Source organism: Girardinichthys multiradiatus, chromosome 21 (genome assembly GCF_021462225.1).
Source record: "Girardinichthys multiradiatus isolate DD_20200921_A chromosome 21, DD_fGirMul_XY1, whole genome shotgun sequence".
NCBI classification, from domain to species: domain Eukaryota; kingdom Metazoa; phylum Chordata; class Actinopteri; order Cyprinodontiformes; family Goodeidae; genus Girardinichthys; species Girardinichthys multiradiatus.
Window position 1 is genome coordinate 17,172,901 of NC_061813.1, and position 19,557 is coordinate 17,192,457.

Genomic DNA, 19,557 nt, shown 5'->3' on the forward strand with positions numbered 1-19,557 from the left:
TTGCAGTCTATTCGTATGTATGAAATGTTTATAGGGACCAACTGTACCAAACATTAAGCTTAATCTATATATATCAGAGAGTGAAGAGGGTATAGGCATGTTCATACTATTAAAAAAAAAGTGTGATTTTTGAAATGGTAAATTTTAAAATTTCAAAGATGTCTGTAAAATAAAAACTGCTGAGTTTATGTTTTTTTATCCTGACTGCTAGATTTATGTTGTTGGTTAGCTGTAACCAATCATTGGGTTTTGACCAAGTTTTGACCCGGTCCATTGGGTTATAGAACAGACCAGAAGAAGAACCATCATTTACTGAACTTCTTCCGTAGAATAAAATAAGAAATGCTCTATTGGTAACATTATGCTGTATGATGATGTTAATGTCTGTTATTTATGTTAATGACCTCACGTCACAATAATGTAAACATTTGTTCAAGGAAGATAACATTAGTGTTGTGCCTGCTAAGTAGGTAGTGCAAACCAGTGCTAGCTGTGAGTAAGTAGGTAGTGATCACACTTTGATCAATAAACTAGACATAAATTCAATGTATTATACACAACAGTAATCCTTAGTTACTTTAATTTATTGTTCAGGTTCAAAACATAATATGCTGGGCCAAACCCGTAACACAACCCTGCTGCGTTAAATCAACCTAGGGCTGGATTGGTTCATATTTAACCAATTTTAGGTTGTTTTCAAGCCAAGCAGTTTTGAGGGTGTAAGAAGAAATCTTTGTGTGTGTGCTGATGCATCTGGTCAATATCTGTATTTTTTTGTATTTTGTTAGCAACTTTCTTGCTTTGAATTTCATTAGCAATTAATTTATTAAATGAAATACTCCCATTTGCATTAGTTTATGTTGCTTTTTTGGTTCTGTGTGGTCATTCAGTTGTTAGGATTATGATTATTGACTAATTAATATTTATCAAGAATTATAATTTAAAATCATAATTTGAGAAAATTTATTTATTAACCAAAAATCAAAGCCAGAGATGTCCTCTGGTGTTGTAATTGTAGCCTAAAGACCTTGATAATTACAACCGTTAAATACTGAGTAATAGTTGATAACTATTACTAGATGTCACTGTTTAATCAACGGTTTTTGCCGAAACGTGGGAACTTTGACCTTATTTTGACTGACAAATCACTCTTGCACAAAATAAACACAAACGACTTCTCTTTATCTATGTGAATATTTATTAAATCAACAGCCTGATCCACCTCGCTATTCCGATTCAATAATCTTCACCTAATCAAACATGCAAAGTTCTACACAAAAGGGTAAAATATCTAACTAAACAAAATAAAACAAAACAGCAGTGGGTGTGTATGGAATCAACCAGCAGTTATGGCAAAAGTGATAATATGACAAAGGAATATGGTGTTGAATGGAGTTTTGGGAGCGCAGGCCCCCAAACATGTAGCTTAGTTACGGTGAGTCATAAAACTTCCCCCACCGCTGGGGATGTTCGAGAACACAAAGGGTTATAAAACTTTTGGCAGCAACTCATAAAACCCAAAGTTGGAGACAAAGAAAATGGTGAATTTTACCATGAGGTTATTATAGCAGTCAGTCTTACGTGCACTAACGCTTAGGTGTTCGCACGGTAAAAACACAACTTGAGAAGCGCGGCGGCTTCAAAGTCCAACAGCAAGTTTCAAAATGATGGCATGCACATACAATTCAGAACACATCAGACTATAAGTGACGAATCTAATCGCACTAAAATCCTATCTCTACCCTGCCCAGACTACTTTACTAGAAAGAAAATAATAAACAGAACGGAGTTACTTGGTGGAGTCTTCCTTCTGGGGCAGCGAGTGAGGAAAAGGGGGAGGGAGTTACTGCGCGTCCACAGTTAACTCCAAGAAGAGCAGTCAATCTCCATCCTCCGGCCTCCTTTGGCGAAAGGGGGAAATATGATCTGACTGTCAGCAGTCGACTGGAACAAAACAAGGTGGCGATCTGTCTCCTTGAAACCTCTGTGAGGGTTTGTTTTTTTCTGTTATGTGTTAAACTGACGTCTTTGATCGGCAAAGTTAAATTTCTGGCCTTCTTATTCCAGAAACCTCTTTCATGAATTTTTCTTTTTCGTTAGCCAACGGTGGAGAGTAAATGAAAAATCCATGTGGGACCTCTTCTTCAGTTGCTGGTCCAGTTCCAGCGTGAAAAGCAAGCTCCTTACCGCGGCCACCTTCCTATATACTTTCCTGTGACGTCAGATTTGGGACGCCCCGTCACATCAGCCGCAATGCCGCTGGGATTTATAGTGGCGGACTATACTGGGATACAAAATGGCAGATGACGTCGGACGGCCTGGTGGTGTCCAGCAAGGTGCAAATGGTCAATATTCAGCAAACAAGTGATCCACCACAGTGAAAGGAAAGAAAGGATAAATAATGTGATGCAGAACTGGTAAAACGGCTTTAGGATAAGGTTAGAGGGTTTGAAACAGTTCTGAATCAGGTCTCTTGTCAAGAGGGCTAAGATTTAAACTATTTTGAAATGGGCCATCTGTTTCATAGCCTAAACAGAATACATCACTTCCAGTATAATCAAAAGAACTCTCAGCTTTGGTGTGACAATAATTTTCAATGCTCATAACCAGAACCCGTCAGTAGTCAGGAGAAGAAGAAGGTCAGCATAGCTAATAAATGTCACTATATTAGCTATTTTCACACATGAGTTCTGGAGTTATTTAGCAACATATATAGAAAGCGTATATTTTCGGTTACGGCTTATCAACATGGACATTTTATTATGGTGCACTTGCATGTGCAGTCACTTTCCTTCTCACTTAAGTCACTGTTTCGCCTTTATAACATTTCTCTAAGTAGCATAGAAGATTCCTCAAGAAGTCTGAATATGTCATAGTGTTACGTATGGCTCTGACCCAGATGCAGAAATCACGCTCAAGGGAAACAGGTACCAGTTTGAAAAAAGGTTTATTTAAGGAGAATGGATCAGTATGGTGTGCAGGAACAACTGTAAGGAAAAACGACAGGTAAGTGACACAGTAAACGGTACCGGAACTTAAATGTGAAATGTCTCTTACTTGAAGGGAGTAGGCAATCCGCCAGGAGGAGAGGGATTCGGACAGGAGAAGAAGTGAATATGGAGACAATTTTAGGTCCGATGATTTATTAGTTACTTGGGTTAGAGCTTGGAGTGCAAGCGGAGCGTCAGCGGAGAGGTGGAGGGTGGACAGGTTAGGTTGAATGGTCTCTGGAGAATCCGGGTCTGGAAGCAGCCAGCCGGGGAAGTTCCAGAGTTCGGCGTCGGGTAGGTGTGTGTGGAAGATCCTTCCTGGGGAGATCCTGGGAGCGAGGCTAGTGCGAAACGAAACCACCAGGGCCAGCCTGGGTAACCTCCAGGTAGTTGCCGGTATAATCCTTGGAAGGTCCTTGAAAACGTAGTTAGTGTTTGAATGAAGCGACCCGGGCCAGCCTGGGTAACCTCCAGGTAGTCGCCGGTTCAGTTCACTAAGAAGAACAAAGAACAAGTTAAACGTTGTCGAAGGCAAAGTACACATAAACTTAATTAATACGAGGCTGGGTGAGTAGCAACCACAGAGGCTAATACTCGAGCGACGAGATGCTGGCTGCTTCCTGCTTAAATACTCCAGGACTCAATCACCGAGATGGAAAACACCTGTCTCCAACACTGCTGAGCACTAGCGCCTACTAGGAGTCAAAAAACACAGACAAAAACATACAACAGCAACTCCAGCCCCGACAGAATCAGATTTTTAGAACATTTTATTGTATTGAATGCCTGAAAATAGCTTTTTTTTATGAAAATGTTTATGAAAATCATGTATGTGTGACAAAGGAAATAAGTCTCAACCACTTTTAAATTTGTTTATCTGGAAGAATCTTGGGTAATTGGGAAAATAAAGAAATGGTGACAAATAATGGACCAGATATGAATGATTTTTAAGCACTGAGAAAATACTGCAACTAGCTAACAGCTGGGTAGCCGCTGACACTGCTAAAGTTAACATCAGTTTCATAGACTCCTGCCTGCTGAAACTACAGGCTGGATTTAATTTTAATTTTTAATCTCTTCTTCAAAATCTAATATTCTGATCAAACCAGAAGTACATATCTCTACACTAAACAGAGGTGCTTTAAAACAGTTTGAGATTACCACCTTAGAACTAGACAAGGATAAAACCAGAAGTCATACCTAAGCTGAATTATTTTACACTGATTAAAACTGATTAAATTCTGTGGATGGAAACATATCATACCAATTGAGAATTGCACAGGATTTGGTTAAGGTTTCTGTATGTCTCACCTGAGCAAGTAAATTATGAGAATAGTGATTGAGAGCAGGAAGTGGACTGCGTAGAGGAACACAGTGATGATCACCCCTGCTGCACCTGATCCATCAGCTCGATAGAAGTGCCAGTAAAGCTTGGCTGCATCCCCCACTGGTGTGTCGGGGCTGTAGGCCAGATGCTGGAGAGACAACATTTTAAAGAAAACAGTAAACTGAGCGAAGGATTTAGAATAATCAGACTGGACATTGAAAAGATGGAAAAGATGAAAAAGTTCAATACAGTTTAAGAAAGAATTTGCTCATTTAGGATGTGATTTAAATACTACATATATTCAAATAACAAATTATATTAGGAGGAATATTAGCGTTTCCAATTTGCAAATTTCAGTTCACTTCCAAAAAAGACACTCATCTAACCTTGCACAGTTTCCTTCCCCCACCGATTTTTTTATAATTTAAAGTCACTTTGCCAGGATAAAGTGAACTCCTATTTAAAGTGCACAAGTGTCCAAGTTATTTTTAAGTGACTTACCCCGAGGACGGCATCCACAGCAAAGACTGCCAGGGGGTCGAGGACTGTCCACACTCCCTGAGCCATGATAAAATTTGACGTGAAGGAAGGGAGTGAGCCAAATATCAGTTGACAGCCCCATCTGATCAGAACCAGCAGGAACGTTACAGCGTTCAAGGTCAAGGGACCCACCACCACCATTGCCAGCTCCTCTCGGGTGTGGAGCAAAGAGCTCTGGTAGATGAGATCCACTGTGTGTGCATGGAAGTGAAATCTGATGAGAGAGGAAAGTGTCAATACCATAATTGCATTTATGATGCTTTGCTGCTGCGGGGCAGCTGGTTCTGGCAACTCCCACATTGTGTTATAATATTTGTGGTTGATTCAGTCATTCTTAATTAGTCTGACGACAATACCAATTATTATAAGCTGTTAGCTTCTCTGGTCGCTAAGTGTACTGGACATTAATCCGTTTTATTTTTATCATATTATATTTAAATTGCTCAAACATCTGTCCGAGTTAACCAATATATTGCTGATAAAAGAAAGAGCTCGAAAAAGTTCCCTTTTGCAAGTTAGACTACCCATTTACAGCAAGCCTCATGAGCTTCTTAATCTTCCCATCAGCCAGGAGGAGGTAAAGCAGTGGTGGCCGAGGACAGGTCCAGTTTTCCTCATTAATTTCCATCCGATTTGCTCCGAGAGTTGAGCATCTCTCAGATTCTGTCCATTAATCTGACTGAAGAGCTCCATTGGTTTTTTTGAAACAGATCCTTTTACAGAGTCAAATATTAAAATTTAATAAGGAAGTCAATGCATTTTTAGCTCAAAGACGAGCAAAGGAAAAATAAAGTAAATTTGAGATTTATTTAAGTGTTATTGTGAAAGTGACACAAAAATATTGCAATTATTTACATTGAAAACATCTATCTTGGCAAATAACTAAATTAGAATGAATCTCAGTATAGGTGGTAAAATGTAATGCGGACTCTGACAGGATTTTGGAAACATTTGCTAATTTATATGTACACAGAAATGTATGCATATCTGTTATGAAGTCTTATAATTTTATTATTCATTCATGTCATCAACTATACATACTTTAGTAAAGGTTTTTCCATATTTTGGGGCATAAATCTCTTCCCGTTTAGTTCAACGCTTTGAGAAAGCACCAAAAGTTGTTGCCTTAAATTTTGATTTATCTTAGAAGCCTGTTAGGCAGCCCATCATCAAGATGAGTTTATGAGGTGAAGTGTTTGTATTTGCATTATTGGGAGGTGGTTGACTTCTGTTTTTAGACAGTATTCTTTTAGACATGCCTTTTAACATTTAATTGCATGCTGCGTTTGATTTGTCTTGGAGGTTTTGTAGTTCAGATCTGGGGAATCATTTCTCTCTATATCAGACATTCAAATACTAAAGGAAGCTGTTCAAACATAGATATTGCACAAGAGCTTGCATGCAGCAAATTTACTGAGATATAAGCTCAGTAAATCACCTTTTGTCTGCACAGAACTCTATTGTGTCTATAGGGTTGTAACATATCAGCTTGGTAATTTTCTGACTTCATGTTTGCCCTGCTCACTGAGAAAAGGAAATGGTAGATTTCCCCCTATGAATATCACAATAATGCAAGCTTTAGACAGTGTGCGTTGACAGTTAATAAATGGAAGTCTCGTAATCTATATCTCACAGGAAGTTGTCCATTTTTGGTTGTAGTACTCACGAATCCTTCACCTACAACTTTTGGTGCTTTCTAGTGGCTTTGCAGACATATGCCGAGCCTGGCGACAAATCTGTTGTGGTGGCAGTGGTTAATGCCCTTGGTGGCAAGATAGCCAATGTGTAAGGGCAATTTATGACTACATTCTATATTGGATAATAAGCTCTGGGCTGCTTTGCAACCTTTGATATCCTCAGTCTGGATTCGAACTGTTGGGGACATTCATGTTGCATTTTTGACTTGAAACTCAGAAAATCTAACTTCTGATTACAAACCACCAGACCAACTGAATTGTTTTCAAAAATAAATAAATAAATAAAAACAAAAGGTTACTTTGTACATTTGAACAAAATCTAATTGTTTGACTTTGGAGCCTCCTATCATATTAAATCTGTGGCTCTGCCATTTTGAGGTATAATCACTGCTAATAGTGAGCTAACAAAATGTTTCTGTGTGTTTACATGTGTCTGTGTATATGTGCAAATGTCTGTGGTAGGGTTGGCAGGCTAGGGATCTGTATCGCACAGATACAGTCACTTATCAGACTTAATAAGCATTAATGAGCACATAACATATTACACCCTGATACATTGCAGGAGGATAATGCAGTCCCTACCTGATAACAAGAATAGACGTGGTCACAATAATTACTGTTGGATCCCTCACATTAAGTACCATTTTAAACAATGAGGTTGAATGCAGTGCTACATTTCTTTTGCAGTACATTATTGGCTATGCACTGATTCCCAAAAGTAGATTTTGGTGATTGAGGAAAAAAAATACAAAAAAGATACAAATTCAAAAGACGCAAGAGACGCAGCAGTGAAAAGAGTTTCTTGTCATCACAGTACACACACTGACTGTCACTTGGTCTCTTTCCCTGTCAGTGGCCCCTACCAACTCTGAGGTAGAGCAGCTGATTTGGACATGTGGAAGTTGTCATCCAGCATTGACCCCCTCTGTTTTTCTCTTTTTTCTATTGCTCATATATCTACCCCCTCAGTCTATTTTTTCTCACTCTGTCACACAACCCCCCCCCCCCCACCCCCCCTCCTCCTTGCATCTCCAGTCCCTTTCCATGATTTAACACATGATGCCTTCACTAAAATGCTATTGTAATAAAAACCTTTGTGTATACTTGTTTCCAGTCAGCATTGTTGTTTTATTGTGATGAACTAAATCGGGCCCATATGTTGTTGCAGTGTGATTTAACTGTTCTGTGGTGTCTCATTGCAGTTTACTATCAATGCTGTACACCAAAAAATAACAATAAATTCCCTCCAAATAGGGTCTTTTGGGACCTGAAGCTGTGTGGTGAGCTAACTCCCCCAGCAATAGTCGGTTAATATTGAGAGAGTCTTGTTAAAATGTTAATAGGGGGATTCCAAACAGATGATTTGGGTGTATCCAGCTTCCATGTTTGCCAACATATGAACACACTCGCACACACACACACACACACACACACACACACACACACAGAGACTGAAACATGGTATTAATTTTCAGTGTCTTCTCTGTTTGTTATCCACATCCTGTTTAACGACAATCTTTGTTTGCAAGCTTTTTCATTCTGAGCTTACATGCTGTGTGTTTCGAGATCCGCAAATTTGGGATTTGTTAATAACTTACAGTAATCTACTGTAACTACTGTATCCCCCTTTGCTAATGTATTTCAGGATCGCTCTCTGTGTTGGTGAAACTATGCATTTCTGTGTGTGTGTGTGTGTGTGTGTGTGTGTGTGTGTGTGTGTGTGTGTGTGTGTGTGTGTGTGTGAGCAATGCGTGTGTGCAGGATCATATCAAAGGAGGCAAACTCACTTGTTGACAGGAACTGCAATGGCCTGGAGGTAGAGCCACTGGCTGCAGTAATGCAGGTAAAGCCTCACAAACCACATCAAAGCCAGCAGCAGAATAATGAGGCCGAGCTGCTGAATGGAGTCATGCCAGCTTATGTGCAGTTGTTGCTGTTGCCATGACAATGGCAGGCCCAGCTCGGACGGTAGCATGCGTAGGGCCAGTTGGGCTCGATCAGACAGTCGTGGGGGACATGATCTCGGTATAGTTGATGCTGATCTAATGTTAGACAAAAAAATACAATTCCCTCTATAATTACTGTTGGATTGTTTTTCTTTATAATACTGCGGCGGCCACAGTTTATGCATCCATGCTAAATTTGTTTAAAAAAAAACTTAAAATATACATACAATAACCATACAAATACATTTATTGAGTGAGGAACAAAAATCATGTCTCAGAATATTTATTTTTAACAAAATTGCCATTATGGGGGACCACTGCTATCAATACTTTTGTATGACAGCATTTTACCTTGTACTATAATATTAGGTTGCAAGGTTAGTAGAAGCAAAAGAGAGTGAGATCTTTGACAATTCCTCTTCACACAATGTTTGTAGATCATCCAAAGTCCTGGGACCTCTCTTATTCTCTCTTTTCTTCAGCTAATCCCAGACATATGCTACAGGATTTAGGTCTGGGTGGTGAAGTGACTGTGGAAGATGTGTGATGTTGTGTCTGGTTAACCATTTCTGTGTTGATTTGGCCATACGTTTAGATTAGTGGTTCTTAATCCTGGTCCTGGGCCGACTGTCCTTCCTGTTTTAGGTGTGTCTTTCCTCCTCAAATGATTACACTGCCTCATCAGCATGCCATCAAGTGCTGCAGAAATCTGTTGATCATTAATTTATTTAGATCAGGTGTGTGGTAACAAGGAAACACCTAAAACATGCAGGACAGTGGGTCCTGAGGACCATGGTTGAGAATCAGTGTTTTAGTTCATTTTCCTGGTCGGGTGAACCCGAATTTTACTTAAAATTTTCTGGTATAGGTTCAGAGGGTCTTTGAAAGAGATACAGGCCCACAGCATAACAGATCATATACCATACCTAGCACTGGGTATAAGGAATTTTCTAAAAATTACTTGCTTTTTATATGGCAGTTTTGTGTATTTTGCTTAAAACACAATCTTAGTCTTATCTGTTAAAAACATATTTTTGTTTGTTTTTTTTGCAACGAAATAAATGCTTTCAAATTCAAGTGTGAGATTATGTTACTGCAGGAAAGATACATTTATTTTTAGGCATTTTACACATCGACAGTTTTGTTGCACCATATGCAACGAAATTGTCAGCATATGTACCTAAAACAATAAACATATTATGTTTCCTTTTAAAATGTACCTTTTTGAGATATGATCATTAGAAAACAAACAGTATTCATAAAGAGTTCCTTCACTGCTTTCCGATGTCTGAATTTGAACTTAACGGCTGCACAAAGGACAATTGAGCGTATTTACCTACATGTATAACATTGGATCTGATTGTGTGAATTGAACAACACACTTCATTGTTTTTGCCACACAGTGAATATTTAAAATCTTCTCTACATTAAAGGTAGGGAAGTCTAATATTCAAATTGATACACTGTCAAGCATGCACACAATGGTTCTTTCTCTATCATGGACACATACTCACATACAACACACATACACAAACAAATAGAAATCCTTTCCAGCGATGTTCAGCTTTCCTCAGCACCTCTGTGCCGCCCTTTGTCAGGCCTGCTCAACTATTCCCTTTCATACAGAGGGCACAGATGGAGCACTGTGAAGCAAGAGGAGGAGAGCAAAGAAGATGTGAGAGAAGGATAGGACAGAAAAGACAAGGAAAGGACATTTTTATACAGCAATTAAACAAAAAATATGAAAACAGAAAAGTCACAAAAAGATAAAGGGGGAAATTAATTCTGTCTTTAAATCAGTATGTAAAGTTAAATAAAATGTCACAATTATTGAAATTCTAGACCATGTCCAATACAAGAGGATGTTTGTGACCTCTATCATCTGACTAACATTAACTATATTACAGCAAGAAAATGCTTGTTTACAGTGCAGCCATGGTTAGAACTGCAGAATGTGGCTTCAGGCCTGTGCTCGTGGACATCCCTGTGTCTCGCTACTGTCTCCCAGAGCACAGTTGGAATTCACTTTGTAGTGTTCATCTTGGGAAAATCACACACCGCCTAAAGACGAAAACAGAATCAATTGTGTTGCTCCCACACCCCCTTTACTAAATAATTAGGGTAGACTTACATCAAAATGAGGCACTGCATTTTATTTCCTGCTCGTATCGCTGCAAGAATGCCAACTCTCACACAGCTATTCATGCTTTTTCTTATTTTTTTTTTAAGAGACGCTCTTCTGTGAGATGTGCACACTTTCTGAAGTGTTAAATTGCTTGGAGTTGAAGTTCCTCCGAGCATGCTTACAACAGCAGCATCATAACATACACTTCATGTGAGAGACGTTGAGGTTTGTTCACAAAATGCTTACTCAACAGTTTGGGCTAATAAATATTCACAGGTTGGCCGAAACAAACTCACACAGAGATGATGAGGATCTCTCAGAACAGCCAGTTATAACACTGAGATTTTATTTTACAGGATTTTCGGTTAGTATAACATTGATCCCTCCTTTACAGAATCAGATGTTGCATATGAAGAAAATTAATTACTTTTTATAAAAATATATATATTTATTGCAGTCTGCTAATAACTACAGATGCACCAATCAATCGGGAAGACATTGAAATATGCCAGTTGTCCCTTGATTGGCTCAAAATTAAAATTGGCAGGCTAAATACTGAAAAATCAGATGCTTTTCAATTAAAAATATTAGACAGAGGGTATGGGCATAAGCTTTGACATTCCTTAATTTTCTGTAGGAAGCCACCACCTATTTGTTTTCTTCTGTGTGTTACTGTTCTCAGGGACCAAAGAACAGAAATTGGTAATGACGAGGAAAAGCCAGATTGGTGTGTAAGTACTAGCAATCTTTGTCAGTTATCAGACATCTAAAGCAGCTTTAAGCTTTTTTTGTAAGAGTTTAATGTTGATAGTTATGCAAACCTAATGTTAAGTGTCGTTTGGGGCCAGACTGTGATACATAATCCCACCAAAAAGAGGACAGAGGACAGTTAAATGTTTGCCCCTTTTCTGCTCTGTAATGATTTTGACAGTGGCACTTCTATTGAGAGCATTGTCACAGCTTGCCTCACCACAAGGGTGGCATAAAACTGCTTTCTGCATGTCGGCAAAAGTAGAATTACAGTGTAGACATAAAAAAAGCAGTGTGCCTCAGACACAGGCAAGATGCTACCCTGTCAACTGTCATTAAATAAAAACACCAAATGCAACCTGACGTCCATCTTTCAAATAATGAAGACCTTGGTGGTGCGTGAAAGAGGCATATTTTTAGACACGTTTGTGTGGTGGTTTCCTTTAAAGGAAGCTGGTGGATTGATGGGAATCTGTTATTTCCTTTAAATTTTGTTTGTTATGGTGCCTTCAGTTACTAAAATACTAGAAAGAAAAAGAGAAATGGATGGCAGATGTGTAGAAATTTTATCTTGCATGAAGAAATGATGTTTCACTCCAACATAACAGCTTGTCCTCTCCACTACATTCTGGCCCGCTGATGATACAAAACATTTAAACATGCATGGACTGACATGTTGTGCAGTTTTCTTTTATTGTAGCTGCTTCTGTGAAATTGAGGTGAAATTGAGCTGTTTCCTTATTTCCTTATGTATGTTGTTTATTCCCATGTCACGAAAGCACATTGCAAAAAGGAGTTATCCTTTGTGGATATGAATGTGTCAAGGCATGTAAATCAGATTTAACCTGTGTGAGTTTGTCAGTGTCTGAAGCAGGAGAGCATCTCCCTGAACTGGTTCTCTCAAGTTCTGTTCCTAATGTTGTATGGCGTGACAACAAAACAGAGCAGTGCTTTAAAAATAGCACAAAGTGAATTGCAAGTATAGACAAGTATTAAACCTTTCGACAGCATGGGTAATGAAAGAAGGAAGGGTGGGGAACTGGAAGAATACAGTAGAATTATATTTTAAATTGCACAGTTAAGCCTGAGGGTACATAAAGGCAACCTGCCGATCTCTTCTGGACTAAACCTTTCTATGTGGGACCACTTAGAGTATTAAACTGCTCTCTTTATTTTGAGGACTGTGATTGTTCTGTCACTTTCCTGTTTCAGCCAGTGACAGTAATAAATTTACCAAAACCGATTCGACCTTTTGCACACAGCTGAATAATGGCTTGCTGTTGGGTAAATTGAGAAATCCAAAAAATTAAAGTGATTAAAGAGACTTAAAAGATTCACAGATAATGGAATTGTTTTCAATGTAGCCTAGATTCACTAGTGTTGTGGTGATTAACAGAAGGCGATTATCTTAGTCATCAATAGAAGATACAATATTTTAATTTCATTGAACAAAAATCCTGATAGTGTGTTTGTTTCAAAAATGGGAAGCCTATCTGTCATCTGTCCTCTGGTGGTTACACTGTCAGTTCCCTTCTGAATAATGTGCGAACATTCATAGTGTTTTTACTTTCTATAAGCCACATTCCAGGGTTTTTCTTTGTTTGATTTTCAGTGGAGATAACAGCAACATTTATTTAGTTGGGCGTAAAGTAAAACTAATTTTACTGACATGGCTCCTCTGACTGGAAGTAATATTAAATTGTTGGAGTGGTCCAGCCAAAGTCCAGACTGGAATCTGATGGAGTCTGTGGAAGGAGTTAAAGATTAGGGTGATGGTCAAACCTCAAAGAACTGAAGCCTATCACCAAAAATAAATCATCAAAATACCAGTGGAAAAGTACAGAAAGATGGTAAGCAATCAATGCAAGGATTTACTATGGATGTCAAAAAGAAAATTTTGTCTTTTGTAAGATGACAACGGCAGGTCCGCACTCCTCCTCAGCCAATCATCTCCCAGGGCATCACTTTTAAAGACCCTCTGCATGGAAAACACCGCTCTTCTGCTGTGCTTTGACCCTCCTCTACCCCTTCTCTACCATGGGCTCCCAACTCCTTCCATACCAAGGCCTACACCACCACCAGGATCGGATCCCAGGGGGGGAAGACGTACCTATTCAAACCTACTTCATCCTCAGCGTTTACGTCTCCTTCAGGGGTCCGAGCGCCAAATAAATAATCTTTCATTAATAAATTCTTTAACCGTCTTCTTGTTGTTTCTCCTTTATGTGAGTCTTTCCAGGTTGAATTAGAAACAAACTTCTTTGTTTAACTCATTCATTCATTCATTCATCTCCTATACCGCTTATTTCATAGGGGTAGCTGGTGCCTTCCTCCAGCAGTCTACGGGCGAGTGGCGAGGTACACCTAGGACAGGTTGCCAATCCATCACAGGGCAACACAGAGACACATAGGACAAACGATGATGCACATGCTCGTTCACACCTAAGGGCAACTTAGAGAGACCATTTAACCTAACAGTCATGTTTTTTGGACTGTGGGAGGAAGCCGGAGTACCCGGTGAGAAACCACGCATGCACGGGGAGAACATGCAAACTCCATGCAAAAAGACCCCCGGCCGAGAGTCGAACCCAGGACCTTCTTGCTGCAAGGCAACAGTGGGGACCAAGGGGTTACAGTGGTTTATGGACAAGTCCCCCTAATATATATAAAATTAAAATAAAATACTTGATACTTGTCATTTGACAGAGGGATATTTATCAGTTATTGAATGTTGCAACAAAAACAAAGGCATATGAAAGCTCACTGCTTCACAGGGGTAAAAATAGTGAAACGTTACAACATGAAAAAGATGCACCAAGAACACATTGACATCAAATGTGGAGTTAGTACAGGCCACTTAATGGCCTGAAAGTGATATTTAGCTATTGTTTATAGTATTTATAAATAAGACAGTACCACATTACTGACAATGCATATGAAGATCAAGCATTCTGCAAAGGACTTAAACAGGATTACGCTAAGACTTAATTTCACATCTGTTGTTAATATTAATATTAGAATGTGATGATGTGAAAATATTTTGCTTTGTTTTAATCATTGCGTCATGTAACACAACACCTTTGAAGCTTGTCAGATTTTACAGTATGTTGATTCAAGGTAAACTACCCAGCATGACTAAGAAGTAGAACAGACACCACAGGTTTAAACCTGCTGAAGAATGATTTGGTTTACTAAATGAGAAAGTACTTAACAGTTTAAACATTGTTTTGCTTTTACAATCAAATCATTTAAGAATATTTTAAACTTAATTACTGTTTAATCTATGCATGTTACAGATTCATTTTATTTTTTAAATTTTCTCATGCCGAAAGTCATCTGACAAAAAAAGCACAATAATTCCTAGATAAAATTTATTTTCAGCAACAAAGAAATAATTTGAAAAGCAAAGCTAACACTGCCTTTTTCGAGCTTAGCGTCATGACTTTTTTTATAGTTAATTTGTAGTTCTAGTTGCAAAAGTATTTTTAAACTCTTGTGTATTATTATTTTCTTTTATTTATATAAGTAACCTTTGCACCACTCAGGTCAGGTGGAAATAAGTGACTTGACACACCTGTAATCGGTGACATAAAAATCTTGTGTTCATACTGTACATATGTGATGGCTGGCATATTCAGAGTGTAGCAATGTGACACAGAAAGCAATGAAGTATAATGTAAAAGAGATAAACTAATCCCATAAAATATAATAAATGATGAAAAAAAGGAGTTATATCAAATGCATAACGTTGGCAAATGTGCACATTTTATTCTATATTCAAATCCTTTTGTGTATGCAAGATATCATGTATGCACCTACCTACTGACCTACTTACTAATGAGGTTGAAGTTTTTACAGCCATGTTTCCACAGCTTTTTCTACAACGCTGGCAATGAAAAGGTTGATTTTCCATCCAGACAAGCTTGTAAGGGGAAGTATAGTAAAGTCACAAGTTCAACCACTACAATCTTATTTTGTTCCTCTGATATAGCTTTATATAAAATAGTCTTTATGATGATGAAATGTTAAGACTTGTGACTGTTCCGTCATAAATTCCCACCTAAACACGTTTTTGGCCTCCTCAGACACCTTGGAACCGTTTAGACCTGTTCATGAAGTAGCTGTTTCATTGCCAAGCAACATGTGGTGTTTTTATTGAGCCCCCGACCTAGCATGAGAGGGAATTAAACCGTGGAAATGCCAGGTCCCTTGGTGTGCTATAAATGAGGGAGGAAACATTTCTGGAGCAGATGCACCTGGGATCAACAAACACACTGGAACATCCAAAGCGCTCCTCACATGATCGGCTACTAAATCTAACAGTAAATTTCTCTATATAAACCTTTAAAGAAAATACACAAATCATGATGTCAGTAGATGTATAAAACAGACAATTATTGGTGGTTGAAAAAAAAAGACAGAAATATTTTACAGAAATATTTTCATTCATCAAAATAGGTGAGGTGCTCAGGGAGGGATGCTTTAGAGGCTTAGTATTGGCCTCATGAGAGTTGCATCAGTATTTAAATGGATTTGACTGCTCTGACCTTGCCTCATAACTGCAGGACTTTGTCACAAGAGAAATAGAGAGAAGATGGAGAGAGAGAATATAAGAAAATTAGAGGGACATACTGTAAGATAAAGTTGGAATTAACAGTAGGACTGAGAGCTGTAGTAACTAACTTCAATGGAAATTATTTATTTTACATATTTCTAGCATAGTGTAAAAATGGCTGAATGGTTACTGGGTAACATCTGGTCATTTTTACCCAATACATGCCAAGTATTCATACCCTTTGAACCTGCGTGACAGTTGCAGGGCAACATAGAAACACACATGACAAAAAACCATGCATGGCATTTTATGATTTTGTTTTTCTCGCACTTGGGTCGCCATATTTTGAAGTTGTGAAGCACTATAATGAATGAATACACACACAAGTACACGTTGTTTCCTCATATTCTTACAGCGACTTTGCATTGACTTCCATTCGTTGCCATAACCTAACCCTGACCCTTAACCTTACCAGTATACAGGTCCTTCTCAAAATATTAGCATATTGTGATGAAGTTCATTATTTTCCATAATGTCATGATGAAAATTTAACATTCATATATTTTAGATTCATTGCACACTAACTGAAATATTTAAGGTCTTTTATTGTCTTAATACTGATGATTTTGTCATACAGCTCATGAAAACCCAAAATTCCTATCTCACAAAATTAGCATATCATTAAAAGGGTCTCTAAACGAGCTATGAACCTAATCATCTGAATCGACGAGTTAACTCTAAACACCTGCAAAAGATTCCTGAGGCCTTTAAAACTCCCAGCCTGGTTCATCACTCAAAACCCCAATCATGGGTAAGACTGCCGACCTGACTGCTGTCCAGAAGGCCACTATTGACACCCTCAAGCAAGAGGGTAAGACACAGAAAGAAATTTCTGAACGAATAGGCTGTTCCCAGAGTGCTGTATCAAGGCACCTCAGTGGGAAGTCTGTGGGAAGGAAAAAGTGTGGCAGAAAACGCTGCACAACGAGAAGAGGTGACCGGACCCTGAGGAAGATTGTGGAGAAGGGCCGATTCCAGACCTTGGGGGACCTGCGGAAGCAGTGGACTGAGTCTGGAGTAGAAACATCCAGAGCCACCGTGCACAGGCGTGTGCAGGAAATGGGCTACAGGTGCCGCATTCCCCAGGTCAAGCCACTTTTGAACCAGAAACAGCGGCAGAAGCACCTGACCTGGGCTACAGAGAAGCAGCACTGGACTGTTGCTCAGTGGTCCAAAGTACCTTTTTCGGATGAAAGCAAATTCTGCATGTCATTCGGAAATCAAGGTGCCAGAGTCTGGAGGAAGACTGGGGAGAAAGAAATGCCAAAATGCCAGAAGTCCAGTGTCAAGTACCCACAGTCAGTGATGGTCTGGGGTGCCATGTCAGCTGCTGGTGTTGGTCCACTGTGTTTTATCAAGGGCAGGGTCAATGCAGCTAGCTATCAGGAGATTTTGGAGCACTTCATGCTTCCATCTGCTGAAAAGCTTTATGGAGATGAATATTTCATTTTTCAGCACGACCTGGCACCTGCTCACAATGCCAAAACCACTGGTAAATGGTTTACTGACCATGGTATCACTGTGCTCAATTGGCCTGCCAACTCTCCTGACCTGAACCCCATAGAGAATCTGTGGGATATTGTGAAGAGAACGTTGAGAGACTCAAGACCCAACACTCTGGATGAGCTAAAGGCCGCTATCGAAGCATCCTGGGCCTCCATAAGACCTCAACAGTGCCACAGGCTGATTGCCTCCATGCCACGCCGCATTGAAGCAGTCATTTCTGCCAAAAGATTCCCGACCAAGTATTGAGTGCATAACTGTACATGATTATTTGAAGGTTGACGTTTTTTGTATTAAAAACACTTTTCTTTTGTTGGTCGGATGAAATATGCTAATTTTGTGAGATAGGAATTTTGGGTTTTCATGAGCTGTATGCCAAAATCATCCGTATTAAGACAATAAAAGACCTGAAATATTTCAGTTAGTGTGCAATTAATCTAAAATATATGAATGTTAAATTTTCATCATGACATTATGGAAAATAATGAACTTTATCACAATATGCTAATATTTTGAGAAGGACCTGTACAACTAACCCAAAACCTAACCTAAACTCAATTCATACCTTAGTCCTAAACCTAATCATTAACACGCATAACCCATTTTTTCTTGTGTGGATCAAGCAAAGTTGCAGAGTTAGTTTTCTGCCATTGGTCTAGTTTTTTACAGTTGAAAAACTTCCTACATCTGGACACATCACCTTTTTCCACATGACTTTAAAATGGGTCTTCTAAAGGCATTCTTTTCCAGTTGTGGTTTTCTTTTTGCAACTATCAAAAAGGCCGGACATTTGGAGTCTGTGACCAATAGTTCCAATGTCAACAGACTGTACAATCTCAACTGTGGATCTCTGCAGCACCATCAGTTACCATAGGTCTCTTGGCTGCTTCCCTGATCAATACTGTTCTTCCCCAGCCTTATGTGGAGGACCTTTTTAATAGGTATGCAGTTGTTCTAAGCTCTATCCTTTGTTAGATTTATGAACTAAACAGTTCTCTTAAAAAAGTTCAAAGCTTGGCATGCGATTTTATAACCAAACCCTGCTTCCCTACAGCTTTACACCTGACATGTATGCTGTGTTCCTTGGTCTTTGTGATGTTGTTCATTTACCACTAATCTCTAACAAACCTTTGAGGCCTCCACAGAACAGCTGCTTTTATACTGAAATTAAATTACACACAGGCAACCCCTATTTAATAAATAGGTGCGTTGGATGGCAATGTGTGGTATCAGAGTAAAGGTGGATAAATAAAGGTGGATAAAAACATTATGCAAGTTACATTTTAAGATTTTAGTTTGTACACTTCATGATTACCTTTCATTTTATAGTTTGTGGTTGCTACATGACAAAATGTATAAAGAATCTGAATTACCACTCCAGCATAGCTCTGTTGTAAATATACAGAGCTAAAATGGATACATCACATCCTGATTACATTGGCATCTATATATTGTCAGTTATGTCACCAAAAGCTACCTGTCAGATATAATGCATCCACAAAACATTTTTTTTTGCAGAAGACAATGTGTGTTTGGGTATATGTTTGCTGCACTAGATCAGAATACCTTGGAAGTGATTTATTGTTAATCATACACTCTTACAAATACTGTAGTTCCTCTCATCTTTCTCTATCCGATGTCTTTAACTCTTTCTTACATGAAATGTGAAAAACACATTTGTTTGATCCAGACCACCAATGGACCCAGAGCCAGCACTAAGCCGACACCCACCTCGCAGAAGATTAACCAATTATTTTGCGTTTGCCTGTCAGACAGCTGACAGCCCTACTTTCCATAAAGGAAACAGCATGTTGATTTTGTATGTGTGTGTATGTCTGAGAGACCCAAGTTGACCCAGGGCAAGTCTGGCCACAGAAAAAACACCCTGACATGTGCACCCAGGCCGAGGTAGCCAGGGGCCTTGGTTTCACACATATGCGCACAATGCTGGGCGCACAGAAAAGCACATGCGTTTCTGCCCCCTCAGCAAAGGAAAGAGCACTGGGAAGCACTGGAGCCTTAGAGGTGACTGGCACTGCCATCTTTATCCACTTCTACTAGCAG

The 19,557-nt window shown here is 39.1% G+C and overlaps 1 protein-coding gene across 1 annotated transcript in view; it reads right to left on the minus strand.

Annotated features, from left to right (window-relative positions):
- Nucleotides 1-19,557, minus strand: part of ofcc1 (orofacial cleft 1 candidate 1) — a 105,588-nt gene that overhangs the window by 38,878 nt on the left and 47,153 nt on the right. The window contains exons 17-19 of the mRNA XM_047350578.1: nucleotides 8,342-8,596; nucleotides 4,819-5,071; nucleotides 4,302-4,465 (exon numbers count right to left, since the gene is read on the minus strand). Coding sequence (XP_047206534.1) covers nucleotides 4,302-4,465; nucleotides 4,819-5,071; nucleotides 8,342-8,596 — 672 coding nt within the window. The remainder of the gene's footprint in view (nucleotides 1-4,301; nucleotides 4,466-4,818; nucleotides 5,072-8,341; nucleotides 8,597-19,557) is intronic.